Source organism: Staurois parvus, unplaced genomic scaffold, assembly GCF_062004578.1.
Source record: "Staurois parvus isolate SC_StPar_1 unplaced genomic scaffold, SC_StPar_1.0 ptg000715l, whole genome shotgun sequence".
Taxonomy (NCBI): domain Eukaryota; kingdom Metazoa; phylum Chordata; class Amphibia; order Anura; family Ranidae; genus Staurois; species Staurois parvus.
This window is the reverse complement of record NW_028318511.1, coordinates 4349030-4364799: the sequence shown is the minus strand read 5'-3', so window position 1 is coordinate 4364799 and position 15770 is coordinate 4349030. Positions and strand designations below refer to the sequence as shown.

The 15770-nt window shown below is 45.0% G+C and overlaps 1 protein-coding gene across 1 annotated transcript in view; it reads left to right on the top strand.

The window, feature by feature from the left end:
• The first annotated feature begins 9765 nt into the window (after window positions 1-9765).
• Window positions 9766-15770, top strand: part of LOC149445621 (mucin-5AC-like) — a 173919-nt gene continuing 167914 nt past the window's right edge. Inside the window, exon 1 of the mRNA XM_089653506.1 lies at window positions 9766-9841. Coding sequence (XP_089509632.1) covers window positions 9766-9841 — 76 coding nt within the window. The remainder of the gene's footprint in view (window positions 9842-15770) is intronic.

Below are 15770 nucleotides of genomic sequence, written 5' to 3'. Positions count from 1 at the left end.
GGGTCGCAGCAGTGTCAGTGGAGGCAAACGGCCACGGAGTACAGCACCAGCTCCACTGCAGCCTACCACCACGGCCAGTAGTGGTGCCGGTGTGCACGGAGGAAGTAGCAGTCAGCCAATGAGGAGTAGCGGGGGCAAAGTTTCCTACTCGGCGGTGTGGCAATTTTTCGTCAAGCCGCCCGAGGAAGTAAACGTAGCCGTATGTCGACTATGTGGCCAGAAAGTCAAGCGTGGCCAGGGGGCCCATGTTGGGACTACAGCGTTGCATCAGCATATGCAGCGTCGCCATTCGGTGGCCTGGGAAAACCGTGATAAAGATACGGCGGTTCTGCCTGCCCCAGCCCCCGCTCCATCACCCGCTCCGTTACTTGCTCCGTCACCCGACGTCAATCGCCCTCTATCAGCCAGTCAAGGCTCCAACACCTCTGCTGAGGGGAGTTGTCACTCGTTGGCATCTTCCGCTCGTTCAGATGCTCCTTCTCCTGCTACTCCTCTTCACGGATTCCGTCAGCAGTCTTTCTTGGAATCCGTTTCCAAGAGACAACAGTTTGCGAGCACGCACCCGACGGTGCAGAAGCTGAACGTCCTCCTGTCCAAGTTGCTGGTGCTGCAGTCCCTCCCTTTCCAAGTGGTGGACTCAGCACCTTTCCGAGAAATGATGGCTTGTGCCGAGCCGCGGTGGAGAGTGCCAAGCCGGCATTTCTTCGCCAAAAAGGCAGTGCCAGCCCTGCATTCACATGTAGAAGAGATGGTGGGCCAGTCTTTGAGCATGTCGGTCTCTGCCAAAGTGCACGGCAGCGCCGACGTGTGGAGCTGTAACTACGGTCAGGGACAGTACATGTCATTTACGGCCCACTGAGTGAACGTGGTGCCGGCACAGCCGCACCAGCAACTTGGACAGGTCACGCCGCTTTTGCCTCCACGTTTGATCGTCCTTGGTCCAGCAAAGATGTCCGCCTCTACCACCTCTTCTTCCGCCGTGTCCTCAGCCGCCACCCCCGTGCCAAGTCCCATTACCCGACCGGCATATCACATGTGCAGGGCGCAACGGTGTCACGCTGTGCTGCACCTGGTATGCCTTGGCGAACGTAGTCACACAGGGGAGGAACTTCTGAGTGTAATGAACAGAGAAATCGACAGATGGCTGTCTCTGCGCAAACTGAAAATCGGAACCATGTTGACCGACAACGGAAAGAACATGGTGTCTGCTCTGCGTCAAGGAAGGTTGTGCCATGCGCCATGCATGGCTCACGTGTTCAATCTGGTTGTCAAGCGGTTCCTAAAATCCACCATCCCACTGCAAGACATCCTTAAAATGTCACGTAAACTTTGCATGCATTTCAGCCATTCCTACACCGCAAAGCACACCCTCCTTGAGCTGCAGCGGCAGAACGGAATTCCACAGCATCGCCTGATCTGTGACGTTGCAACAAGGTGGAATTCAACCCTACATATGTTAGACCGCCTTTACGAACAGCGAAAGGCCATCACCGATTTCCTGATGTTACAAGCGGATAAAGGTACTCCCCTGTGTAACTTAGATGTCAGCCATTGGCAGCTCATGCGTGACACCTGCCGCTTGCTCAGGCCCTTTGAGGAGGCCACGCTATTCGTGAGTCGGCAGGACTATGGGATGAACGACGTCATTCCTCTGTTGCACGTCCTGGAACAAATGCTGTTAACAATGGCTGGTCAGGGTGCGGTAGACGTGGCGCACAGATCTCAACGCCACATGACCCCTGTGGGGGCAGGACAGGAAGAAGAGGAGGAGGTAGAGGAGGACATTGGTGCTCAGAAATTATTGAGTGAAATGGGTGGTTTTTCCACTCAGCGGACAGGAGTGGAGGAGCAGGAGCATCTGGTAGAGGAGGAGGAGGAGGAGACAGTATGCTGTGGAGATGGAGGCAGGGAGTCCCTCGCATTCCTTGGCACAAATGGCCCATAGCATGCTCGGTTGCTTGCGTAGCGACAGCCGAATAATAACCATCAGACAGAGGGATGACTTTTGGCTGTCCACCTTGTTGGACCCTCGCTACCGTTCAAAAATGGTGGCCTTTTTCACACCTGCTGAGAGGGAGGCCAAAATAACGTACTATAAAAACCACCTATGTAGTCAGTTGGTCTCTGCCTTTCTGCGCCAACGTCCATCCTCACACACTGTGGGCCCTGTGCGCTCGCGTTCCGCTGCCATGGCAGCAGGGGAGGGGTGGGGTGGTAGGAGCAGTGGCAGCTCCACCAGCAGCGGCTGCCTCAGTCTGCAGTCGATGATGAGTAGCTTTCTTCACCAGCGCAGTGAGGAAACTACTAACCAGCCGCAGCAGCAGCAGCATCAGGTGGACCTGGAGCAGGACCTCAAAAAACAGGCTTGGGCCTACTTGGACAGCACCCTGCCAACCGAGGTAGACAATCCCCTTGACTACTGGGCAACGAAACTTGACCTTTGGCCCCAACTAGCTGAATTTGCCCTTGAAAGGCTGTCATTCCCGGCCAGTAGCGTGGCATCGGAGCGCGTGTTTAGTGCGGCAGGAGGTATTGTAACTCCGCGGAGGACACGACTGTCCACCCAAAGTGTGGAGAGACTCACGTTTGTGAAAATGAATCAGGCGTGGATTAGTCTGGATTTCAAACCACCAGTTCCTGACACAACTGACTAAATCCGCCATGAATCATGCCCCAAACATGTTATTATTTTTAACATAGGCCTCTGTATGGCCTTCAATTTAAGCTGCTTACGCTTCACCACTCTGCCATGGGCCCCTGTACCGCCTCCTCTTGCTGCTGCCAGGTCCAGAGTGTGTCATGGGTCCCTGTACGGCCTCCCATTGCTGCTGTCTCCATCGCCACACTCTGCCATGTGCCACTTTCAGGTCTCCTCACACTGCTGGTGTGTTCCATTTTGTCATAGGGTGCTGGCAGATTACGGGCCTCCCATTGCTGCTGCCAGGCCCGTAATCTGCCATGGGCCCCCGTACCGACTCCTCATGCTGCTGCCAGGCCCGTAATCTGTCATGGGCCCCTGTACCGCCTCCTCATGCTGCTGCCAGGTCCAGAGTGTGTCATGGGTCCCTGTACGGCCTCCCATTGCTGCTGTCTCCATCGCCACACTCTGCCATGTGCCACTTTCAGGTCTCCTCACACTGCTGGTGGGTTCCATTTTGTCATAGGGTGCTGGCAGATTACGGGCCTCCCATTGCTGCTGCCAGGCCCGTAATCTGCCATGGGCCCCCGTACCGACTCCTCATGCTGCTGCCAGGCCCGTAATCTGTCATGGGCCCCTGTACCGCCTCCTCATGCTGCTGCCAGGTCCAGAGTGTGTCATGGGTCCCTGTACGGCCTCCCATTGCTGCTGTCTCCATCGCCACACTCTGCCATGTGCCACTTTCAGGTCTCCTCACACTGCTGGTGGGTTCCATTTTGTCATAGGGTAATGGCAGATTACGGGCCTCCCATTGCTGCTGCCAGGCCCGTAATCTGCCATGGGCCCCCGTACCGACTCCTCATGCTGCTGCCAGGCCCGTAATCTGTCATGGGCCCCTGTACCGCCTCCTCATGCTGCTGCCAGGTCCAGAGTGTGTCATGGGTCCCTGTACGGCCTCCCATTGCTGCTGCCAGGCCCGTAATCTGCCATGGGCCCCCGTACCGACTCCTCATGCTGCTGCCAATCCCGTAATCTGTCATGGGCCCCCGTACTGCCTCCTCATGCTGCTGCCAGGTCCAGAGTGTGTCATGGGTCCCTGTACGGCCTCCCGTTGCTGCTGCCAGGCCCGTAATCTGCCATGGGCCCCCGTACCGACTCCTCATGCTGCTGCCAGGCCCGTAATCTGTCATGGGCCCCTGTACTGCCTCCTCATGCTGCTGCCAGGTCCAGAGTGTGTCATGGGTCCCTGTACGGCCTCCCATTGCTGCTGTCTCCATCGCCACACTCTGCCATGTGCCACTTTCAGGTCTCCTCACACTGCTGGTGGGTTCCATTTTGTCATAGGGTGCTGGCAGATTACGGGCCTCCCATTGCTGCTGCCAGGCCCGTAATCTGTCATGGGCCACCGTACCGACTCCTCATGCTGCTGCCAGGCCCGTAATCTGTCATGGGCCCCTGTACCGCCTCCTCATGCTGCTGCCAGGTCCAGAGTGTGTCATGGGTCCCTGTACGGCCTCCCATTGCTGCTGTCTCCATCGCCACACTCTGCCATGTGCCACTTTCAGGTCTCCTCACACTGCTGGTGGGTTCCATTTTGTCATAGGGTGCTGGCAGATTACGGGCCTCCCATTGGTGCTGCCAGGCCCGTAACCTGCCATGGGCCCCCGTACCGACTCCTCATGCTGCTGCCAGGCCCGTAATCTGTCATGGGCCCCTGTACCGCCTCCTCATGCTGCTGCCAGGTCCAGAGTGTGTCATGGGTCCCTGTACGGCCTCCCATTGCTGCTGTCTCCATCGCCACACTCTGCCATGTGCCACTTTCAGGTCTCCTCACACTGCTGGTGGGTTCCATTTTGTCATAGGGTAATGGCAGATTACGGGCCTCCCATTGCTGCTGCCAGGCCCGTAATCTGCCATGGGCCCCCGTACCGACTCCTCATGCTGCTGCCAGGCCCGTAATCTGTCATGGGCCCCTGTCCCGCCTCCTCATGCTGCTGCCAGGTCCAGAGTGTGTCATGGGTCCCTGTACGGCCTCCCATTGCTGCTGCCAGGCCCGTAATCTGCCATGGGCCCCCGTACCGACTCCTCATGCTGCTGCCAGGCCCGTAATCTGTCATGGGCCCCTGTACCGCCTCCTCATGCTGCTACCAGGTCCAGAGTGTGTCATGGGTCCCTGTACAGGCCTACCATTGCTGCTGTCTCCATCGCCACACTCTGCCATGTGCCACTTTCAGGTCTCCTCACACTGCTGGTGGGTTCCATTTTGTCATAGGGTGCTGTATGGCCTCCCATTGCTGCTGCCAGGCCCGTAATCTGCCATGGGCCCCCGTACCGACTCCACATGCTGCTGCCAGGCCCGTAATCTGTCATGGGCCCCTGTACCGCCTCCTCATGCTGCTGCCAGGTCCAGAGTGTGTCATGGGTCCCTGTACGGCCTCCCATTGCTGCTGTCTCCATCGCCACACTCTGCCATGTGCCACTTTCAGGTCTCCTCACACTGCTGGTGGGTTCCATTTTTTCATAGGGTGCTGTATGGCCTCCCATTGCTGCTGCCTCCACCGCCACACTGTGGCTCCACACTCTGGTTTTGGCCCCGTGACTGCCCAAATGAGTGAAGTGTGCGGTGATTCTAAGATCGACGGCACTCATCTGCATGTCATACTGACTGACAGTATTATTTCTCTTCCCCAGCAGACTCCAAGGGCATTTAAATTAAAGGTACAGTGTTCTGCACTAATATAAAGGCTCTCTGAAGCCTAGAAACACCCTTTTTATATGTTAAATTCGCAGCGAATATATTCGACTCAAATCGAATTTATTCCGCGAATTCACCGAATCAGCCGAATCGAATTTTTGAATAATTCGCTCATCTCTAGTGAATATGATTATCATTTGTTTACCGTGTCTTTAGTTATTTTACCTTTTTCCTCTGTCTGTTAAAATAATGAAACTAATAAGATGGAATTTTGCCACAATAAAATGTTCAGGATAGTTTAAAAGAGCTTCCATAACCCCCATGAAGAATTTAAAGCATATATTACCTTTCCACACCACCCCCCCATCTCCAAATAACACTTAATTTCACCTTCTGCATTGATTCTAATGCATTTTGTTAATATTCCCAAATTTCACGGAAATCTACAAGATTTTACAGAAGTTTTGAGAAAATAAACGCTCAATCCCCACTTTATTGATTTTCCATAGTTTGTCAGATCACTTTGTCAGCACTAGTAAACTAGTTTTAACCGAGAATAGATTGTTAGGACAATTTGGACAACTTTCTTATTTATGTCTGTGTCCCTGTTGCAGATGCCTGTCTGCTGAAGTCATTGTCAGCAAGACAGGAAGTGAGGGTAATCTTTTTAATAGAGTTAAGACCTGGCATGGGTCTGAATCCTTCCCCACTCTATCCAAAACTAGAAAAACTATTAGTCGTAACTTTAATATACTGTATCTATTGTAGAGAGATGTACATCATATTTTAACAATTTGCATACTGGGAATACAAGAAATTTTCATCTGCCATTATCTCTACTTTGCAATTTACAAGGAACAGCTGACGCTTCGTTACAGGCTGTGCTTTGTGAAAGGCAAAAGAGAAAGTGGGGCAGATGTACAATACCAGCACTGCTCTGTGTCATAGATGTGATTACAGTGTTGTTGGGATCTGAAAGCATGTTTCCTGTTGCATGTTCTGGGAGCAAATTTCAATTCAGTTATTTAAGAAAAAATGTCATGACCAGGGTAGATCAGAGCTCAGCCATTTACGTAACACCCCTGCCAACTCTCCCCACACCACCTTCCTCTAACCCCTTAAAAGAACAACATTACTCTGAAGTGTAGTTAAATGGTCATAGCAGCTTTTTGTCAAACATAAATTTAAATAACAAAAACATAATATTACAGATCAAATTCTGTTGCAGGTCTTTGAAGGTACCATATAATTAAATCTAGTGTCTGTGTCAGCAGTTAGCTAAGTTATGCCCCAAGCTACAAAACACCGCCTTGGAAGCTATATCAGCTGACTTCTGATACCTACCATTCTTACTGTCACTATGAATTGATCGTGCCAACTAGAGGACACCATACCTAAGATAGGTTCCACCATTTTCCCAAGAACACCAGATTTAAACCACTGTTTAGGACCTAAAACCACAAAACTTCTGTAAGAACCCCAATCCAAAAAACCTTAGAACTGAATTATCAGGGCAGGAGGAAGGAACGTTCATTTGAAAACTTCTAATCTCTGACTGGATCTTCTCCCCTTCTAAACCCATCTAGGAAAGCCTATACATTCTTCTCTCATATCCACACATATTTGTGTATCGACCATTTGTTCATGACCTCAACTGCTGTCCCCAGTTTCTTGTGACTTGCTTGGTCGGCAATCTGGCCCAACTCCTTAGAGATTGAATGACTCTCTTTTCAGCAATCCCTCAGTGTACTTTGATATTGTGCAGTGACTCAAGGAGTTCTTTGAGCAAAGCGATCTGGTGGACACTTCCCCAATAAATAACTGTGTGTCTTGCAAAGTCACAATCAGAGGATATCTGATTCAAACAGCAGCTTGACTGAAAAAGGTCTCAGATGCCACCATTTCTCAGAAGGAACACAAGCTGTCCGAACTATTACCCGATTCAAACAAAATCCTGACTTGAACATTATGGATAAGATAGATTCTGCCAGACTGGAATTGAATTTATGTTTGCTGACAAAAGCAGAAAAGAGTCTCTGCTGGAATTTTACACACAATCTGACAAATCAGGCACATTGCTTGCCCACAGACTCACTCCTCGACCATACCAAAGATTTGACAACCGGATGTCTTCATGACACAAAACCCTCAGTCACACACCTTTCCTATTCCTATTACTCTACTCTTTATGCAGCATTGGTAAGATAGAGTACTTTATTAAGGATCTTCCCCTTTTGCGGCTTACTAATTCTTGTCGTGAACTTATGGATAATGACAATACTTTGGAAGAGGTTCTGGTTGTGATTGAACAAGTCAAAGAGTCTAAAACTCCTGGTCCCAACTTTTTTTGGCTTCCTATTATAAGAAATTTGCACACCTTCTAGCCCCCCATATTTTAACCTTTTTCAATATCCTATGGGAAGCAGTGCCTTTGGATGCTGAGTCTAACAGAGCTCACATTTGTGTCATACTGAAACCAAACAAGGAAACTAAGTGATATAGCCAATTATCGCCCGATATCACTTATCAATAATGACTTGAAACTGCTGACAAAAATATACACTAACACAGCATATATATACTAAGATGGCACTTTTTGGCAACCTCCTAAATGGAATCCCAAGACATCTCTGCATAACTTTCTTAGCGGTTAGGGTAACCATTGCCAGACCGTGGAAAACTCCTACAATCATTTATGCAGCCACTAAACAAAAAAATCTCTTGGATTATTACCCAGAAAAAATTATTCAGCATCATATGTGAATAAGAGGCCAGATTTGAGCAGGTTTGGAGCCCCTGGATTAATTACCTCCAGTTGCCATCTTGAGGTGGGCTTTCTTGGGGGCTGAAGTGGTCGGGTCAAGTTGGTCCAGTCTTCCCTTCTCTCTCCCTCACTTACCTACTTCCTCTTTTTCTTCCTCCTCTTTTTTTCTGTTACTTCCTCCTCTGATGTGCTTTGCATATACCTTGAACGCACTCTCTCAAGATTTTTTACATACAGTAGCTGTTAAAAATTTGATATCACCATTTTTGGAAAATGGAACCATATTCTACATATTCTGAGACGTATGTGTTACTATCATGTCTTAGAATCGGTTGTGGGCCCTTCACCAATATGACTCTAGGTCAGGAGTTGGCATACACCCACCTTTGACTCTGATGGCTCACTTTCTATATAGATTATTTGTTTACAATTTTGATGTAGAAAGACAGCAGTGCACACACTCCTAAACCTTGTGACAGCCTTCCCAGAAGAGTTGAAGCTGTTACAGCTGCAAAGGGTGGGCCAACTCAATACTGAACCATTCAGACTAAGACTGGGATGCGCTTAAAGTTCATGTGTGTGTAAAGGCTGGCGTCCCAATACTTTTGGTAATATAGTGTGTGTGTGTATAATATATATATATATATATATAATCCAATTAATTATATAATGTGATGCTTACACTGGGACCTCCAAATTCCTTTTGTTTTGTTGCTGTGACACAACTTCCTGTTAGAGGGTGCTACGTTCCTTTTTCATGTTCCCACTTTATGTAGAAACATTGCCAACTCTCTTGCTGAGATGGATTAGGGACTGTGGGATTTTTAGTGTGCACAGAGCAGTGTGCATGACCACAACTAATCTGCACTGCTCAAGGAAGAGGTAATAGGAGGCAGAAAAACATAGTAAGAAACATTTTCATTAAAAATAGATTACAGAACTATTAAGTAGTATATGTGTATGGTTTAAATTTGGAGAATTATATCGTTTAGCATCACCTTAAGACGAAATTTTGATTATTGCACAACACTTCTGATTAATTCTTATTTTCTTTTTGTGCATAGGAATAGCAACATAAAAAAATAATACTACTATTATCTACAGAAAATACAATTTTACCATGAATGGAACATAGTCAACAGATAAGCTAATGTTATTATATAATGATTTAGATTGTTGCAGAACAATACACATTAGAAGGTCACACTATTAAGAATGTTTTTTTTTTTTGGCTGCTTTGATATTACATGTTTCAGATGGAATAAGAAAAGCTAATTCTAATGATAATAATTGCTGTTATAGTCAATGTCTGGAATTTTGATTGAATGTTAAATCAACAAAAATGAAGGGTTTTTTTTTTAATCTTTATTAAGTCTCTAAAATAGGATAAGGAGAAACAGGTGATGCTTCATTTGTTAATGGCATCCCTGAGTAGACAGGCTGGTCCAGCAGTTACTTAGTTAAAAAAAATGAAATACCTTTTAAGAAGATCTCTTCCTCATAGCCTAAAATGAAGAAGGAAAAAAAAGTAATGTTTGCTGATTGTAAAGATTGGACATTTCTCTGCCCTTCCTGGTGTGAGGTCACTAACATACCAAAAAGTCTTATAAATAGCAAGAAGTAACTGTACCTTTTCCTAGTGAAAGGTTGCTGCTCCTGGGGCATACAATGGGGTACCAGGCTGCCAGCTTGGTTGTGCTGTGGCTGGCTCAGGCTCTCTTTGGTGTCGTTACTATGGATTCAGGTATTTGTTTCTCTATGACTGATTTTTTTATCTCCCAGAATTATGCCATTATGTGCAATAGGATAAAACTTTATTTAAATAAAGTCAGCAAGGCGGTAGAATTACTTTATAAATTCAAGTCGCTGATATCTTGTTTTACCTATATTTGGTATTTTAACTAATTATAATTTCAACTTTAAAATGGTTAATTCAGAAACATAAATATCTCCAGGGTGTTTGATCCCCTTTTCATAAAACAACAATTTAAATACTGACTATTAATTTATCATCATGGCAAAGACCCCTTTCCCTGCTCTCCTCAATAGACACCTCATTGAAACTCACAAGCCAGTGGTAGTTTACAGTCTATTTTGAATAGAGCAAGATAATTCTTAAATATGCTTGGTGGGCTTTTTTTTCTGTGACCTATTGGGGAAATTCCCTTTCCCTGTCTTCTATATGTCCTCATGAAAATTGCCAATTGGATAGAAAATTAAAATGAAAATTCTAAATGTTACAGTTATGGCACCAGGAAATAGAGTAAAGGGATATATTACAATGGTGCACCCATTCTGGTAACAACTTAAAGTGTTATTAATCCATAAAACATAAATGTATTATACTGCAGCGTAACAATTCATAAATGCAGTGGCTGCATAAGTTTTCTTTTATAATTTTTTCTTTTTTTTGCATGTGTGTTAAAAGCCATTTTTGATGGACTTTTAACACATTTCTTTTCCCCCTTTTTTTGTATTTCAACAATTGAAAAATCTTAAGAAAATGGTTTCTTTTGTGTGTTCCGGTGCTTTTACATGCATTTACATGCATTTTGATGTGTTCCGAATGTAAAGAAATGCAGCAGGCTATACTTTTGGTAAAAGCATTGAAACTGACCACACTGGTGTGGCCTATAGCCAAAGGAATACATGTAGATTGCTGTGCATGTGATTTAGATGTATTTTTAAAATGCACTAGAAAGCATCTGGTGTGAACCAGCCCTTAGGCTTTTTTCCTTTATTTTCACCCAGTGATCTTGCCAGTAAGTTAGTTATTTTTCAACTTCCTATAACAGACAAAGCTGTCTTTATAAAGTGAGAGTTAGAGGATTGAGACAAACCATTTTGAATGGGATGCCATACCTCTTGAAACAAAAAGAAAAGGTCACTGCACTATTTTTGAAATTGCTGCCCACATGGGACCTGCAAGTACATAACGGTTCCCAGTGCAAGTGGGATTTCCAGTGCAGGTGGCGTGCCATTAGGGTTAATGCACATCTCCTGCGTTTCACTGTGTGGGTGGTTGTGGCTGCAGGAACAGGTCCCACAGCGGCAACCACCCAGCCTTATGTAGAACCTTTATTGAAGAAGAAAAAAAACTGTTGCAGCAACTGCTTACAAAGTGTTAGCTGGAGTCCAGGCTTTAATTTGTCCATCTAAATGTGCTAGTGCATCTAACACTACCCTCTCCCCAGATTGACATAGCTGCTGTCCAAGGGTGTCTATGTTGCTCCTCCATCCAGAATGAAGACACCCTAAGACAGGCAGTATTTTAGTGGCTGGATCACCATCTTACAATAAAGGAAAAAAGTCAAAAACAAGAAAGCTAATGCAACCACCACATTTAAGTATTGATAAGATGCAGTATATTACATTTTTGTTTTTTGGGTGTAATACCCCTTTAAGGTAGTGCAGGGCAATCTGCCCAAAGGACACAAACGGCAACCTGAGAAGGGTTTTATCCATTCTCTACTCTATCCAAAACAAAACAGTAGCTAGAGATATACCTGTGCAATTATCTTTGTGAATTAAATTTTGCACTCAAAATACAACAGATTGATAAATACGTGTGCATTTAAATTAACTATTCCATAAGGTAAAACTTTCAGTAAAGTGGAAAACATTTTCCAAGTAAAAACCCAGGTAATGTAAATATTGCATATTTTATGCTTCAGTGAACTGATCCTCAGGTACGATAAACGTATGAGGTAGGACACAAATTAAATTAGTGCTACAGACATGAACAGAACTAATTGTATGAAGCCAGCACATGTTCTTACTTGTATTTCGATTAAAAACATCATTAAAAATAGTATACATTTCCTATAAGGGCCCATTCACACTAGAATGCAGTGCGGGAAAACTGCTTTCCCATGTGGACTCTAGCACTGCATTCCAATCTCACTGCCCTTGTAATCTGCTGCAGGTGTCAGTGCAAAGTTAACATCACCCCAAACACAGGTCGCACCCACACCAGATCGCATGGTACAAAAGTATCATGTGATCCAGTTGCAGTGACTTTAAAAAAGTATTGCATGCACTACTTTTGGTGCAGTACGGTGGGATTTCAGCCCATTCAAAATGAATGGGGCTGCAGTCGCACTGTACAGAACTACATGTGAATTGCACAGGAACTGCAGAGCATTTTAGAAGAGATTTTAATAGGTCAACTAATTCTTATACTTCAATAGATTCCTTTGAAAGAAAGCACAGTAAAGTACAACTTATGTGTAGTGCTGCCAACCAGAAACACCTGGATATTAAGAAAATATAACCCCCTCATGCTTGTATACATATAACTGCAAACCATACAAAATTAAACAGTAGCAAAACATTGATCATACTATGTACTAGCAAGCCTATCTAAAACTCTAGACCTTACAGTTCCAATAAAATCATTGGTAATGGCTGAAAATAATTTGTGCCATTCACATTTCCTAGACATATTCTACCATGTTGTTAAATGCATTTGATTTAAAATCTGATTTAGAGAAGAACCGTTAAATTGGTATAGTAAAATAGAACCTTGCAAAATTTAATAAATTTGGAACAATTAAAACTGGTTCTCCCTGACAAAAACAATGATTTGTGTTAAATTCTGAGGCGTACACAAGGTAATAAAAGCCCGGCACCAGCCAAGTCAAACCTGAGGGCATGTTTATAAAGAGAAACAAAGCAGTAGGGAGTAAAAGTAATTTTACCACTTGCTGCCCACCTACAGTACGTTTACTGTGAGTGGACGTCAGCTGCAGGCACCAAAACATATTGGTATGTTGTGCCGCACATGTGCACCCCCTGAGGCACACAGCGGTGCAATCACATAACCACTGTGTCCAGTGGACACACTGAAACATGGCGCTCGGTGCTGTAAGCGGTCAGGGTATCATGTGACCTTTATAACCAATCATGGCAATGACATGAGTACAATGTAAGCAAAACTGTCCTGAATAACTTCCATTCATGACAGCTTGCTTTCTGTTGTGATGCTATAGCTCACAGCTATCACATGGTACCTGGCACTCTCTGCCATGTGATTAGCTGTAGCCAGTCATATCACTAATATAAGCAATAATAGTAAAAACAAATAATCCCTGATCACACCACAGAGTAGTACAGTGTCAATATGGTAGCAAAAATGTTGAAAAAATATTGAAGTATTGAATTATTTATTTATTTATTTTTACATAATGTCACCAGTCAATATCTCTGATCACCACCAGACTAGTAATATGATGATGCTGTACTACACTAGTGACAGTATGTAAAAATTGTGAAAAAAGTTTTTCTTAAAATTCTTCATTTTCCAAAACATTGTGACAAAAAATTACAACTTGAAAAAACTCACCTTACCTCTTACTAAATACTTCAGACTGTCTACTTTCTAAAAAGGGGTATTGTGGGGTTCTTGTACTGTCCTGGCATTTTAGGGCCTCAAGAAATTAGAAAGGCAGTCAGTATATTAGGATCGATAATTTTTCAAATATACAGTATATTCCATAGTTTGTAGACTCTATAACTTCCACACAGACTAAAAAATATACACTAATTAGGGTTATTTGGCCTAATTTTATGAAGAAAGATTATTTATTTGCAAAGTTTATTACAGAAATGCAACCTATATGGGGTGACACCGACCCGCTCCAAGAAAAGGTAAGTAGTAAAGAAAGCCGACGATCCCCGTAGGATGGATCGGATCCATCCTGCAGGGATCGTCGGCTTGCTTTACAACTTACCTTTTTGTGGAGTGGGTCCGGTGTCACCCGGTGCAGACCATACCCCCCGTACCTGCCTTGGGATGCCACTGTCCAGTGGTGGTTATTACCAGCAAAAAGAGCTTTATTTATGTGAAAAAATGCATAGTGCTGAATAGCAAAAAATGTCCTGGTCATGAATTGGGTAAAACCTTTCAGAGATCAAGTGGATAATTGACACATCATCATACAATTACTTACATCAAGAGATGGGAGCCAGTGGTGGTCAAGAGCTATGAAACCAGAAGCTGGCTGGGGCTGTATGTTCTTAGCTGGACCCACTTAGAAGGTGTAAACAGTCCATGTCTACAGGGGCTCCACTTTTCTGGTAAGTAAGGCTATAGGAGTGCTGGACAAGTAAGGCAATGTATTTCCCTTCTTTCGTGGTCCTGATCCATCAAGTTAGGGATGGTTGAAAACCTCATTGAGGTTTTTATTTTAATCCATGTCTCAACTGAGGAGATATCCTCACTTCCTGCATAGTCACCAAGACATGAATTGAGTGAAATATCCCCAACAGGGTCATGATAAAAAACTTGATACCCTTTTCAATGCAAACCAAAAGAAAATGTTTCCATTGGAGTTGGTCTTGTAAGGTGACCAGGCTTTGAACCTGTCTTTGACTACCTTCATGCACATTTAGGTTGCTTATGCCAATGCTATGAAGTGGGAAACGATGCCAGAAAGGTGACACCTCTGATACCAGAATAATCTAAAGGAGAAAGCAATGATTAGAGTACGCTCTCAAACCTGCACCGTCAGTCAGGTGGAGTGTTGGGTAATGTCAAAGAAAGAATATCATCACCCAGTCAGGGTGAGAACACTTCTAGGCATCAGTCATGGTCTGCTAAGACACATACACAAGGAGAGATTGTTTTGGTTAAACCTTTTAGCTAAATTGAAAAAATATTTTTGAAACCTTTTAGAATTTTTGTTCAATTTCCCTTTTTGTCAGACCAGTAAACCTGTGTTGTTTCAAACACGTAGTTAAAAAGACAGCACTTTATACTGAACCTCTCTAATCTACCCCACCCCAATTACCTTGCACTAACACCCTCACCCTAGCTCCTTACATCATGTACAATTTTTATGTTTTTAGCAGGAATCATACATAGTTGCTTGCTGTGTCTGGGCACTAAGCCCTCAGACTTGTATAGGGCTGTCCCAGATGCTGGAGGTGCTTTCTAGGATTGCTCCATACATATCTAGGTATTAGTATGTAATGGAAGCCAATGAAGAGGAGTAAACATTGCAGCAGGATGTAGCTCTGGTACACAGGTAAGTAAGCTGCTGGGGTGGGGATGTAAGTGTATGCTAGGTTAGAAACGTTAGTACAATTGCCCATTAAAGGAAGCTTGTGCTGTTAAAGAATAGAGGTTGCCATTCTTAAAATATGCTTTGCCTGGATAAACAGTACAATAATCCAATAGTGCAGTGCTACCCACTATCAGGGCTGGGACAAGGGGTGGGTGGGAAGGGTGGCTGCCCTGGGCACTGTGGTGGAGGGGCACCGCATGAAGAGTTCCTACTTACAAGCTGTTAGGAGTAGTAACGGCAGGTTCACTACTCCTGTCAGCTTAGTGCAGGACGATACAGGCCAGATCTGGTTCTTCCCCCATCTCCCTCCAGCGAAAAACATGGGTAGGGGGTGGGTAAGCAAATACTGCACAATGGAAATCTGACAGCCAGTGGCATCCCTACTGCAGGGCCCCGACACTATCCTATAGGCTTCTATAGCCCCCCATGAGTGCTTGAATTTTTTTTTTTGGGGGGGGGTGCTGACACATAATGGTCATACATTTTGAAGGGGGCGCTCTTTGGAATCTTTGCCCTGGGCACTAGATGACCTTGTCCTGGCACTGCCCACTATTAACTAGTGCAAATAGTAGATATCTAAAAAAAATGCATGCACTGTATGTCAAA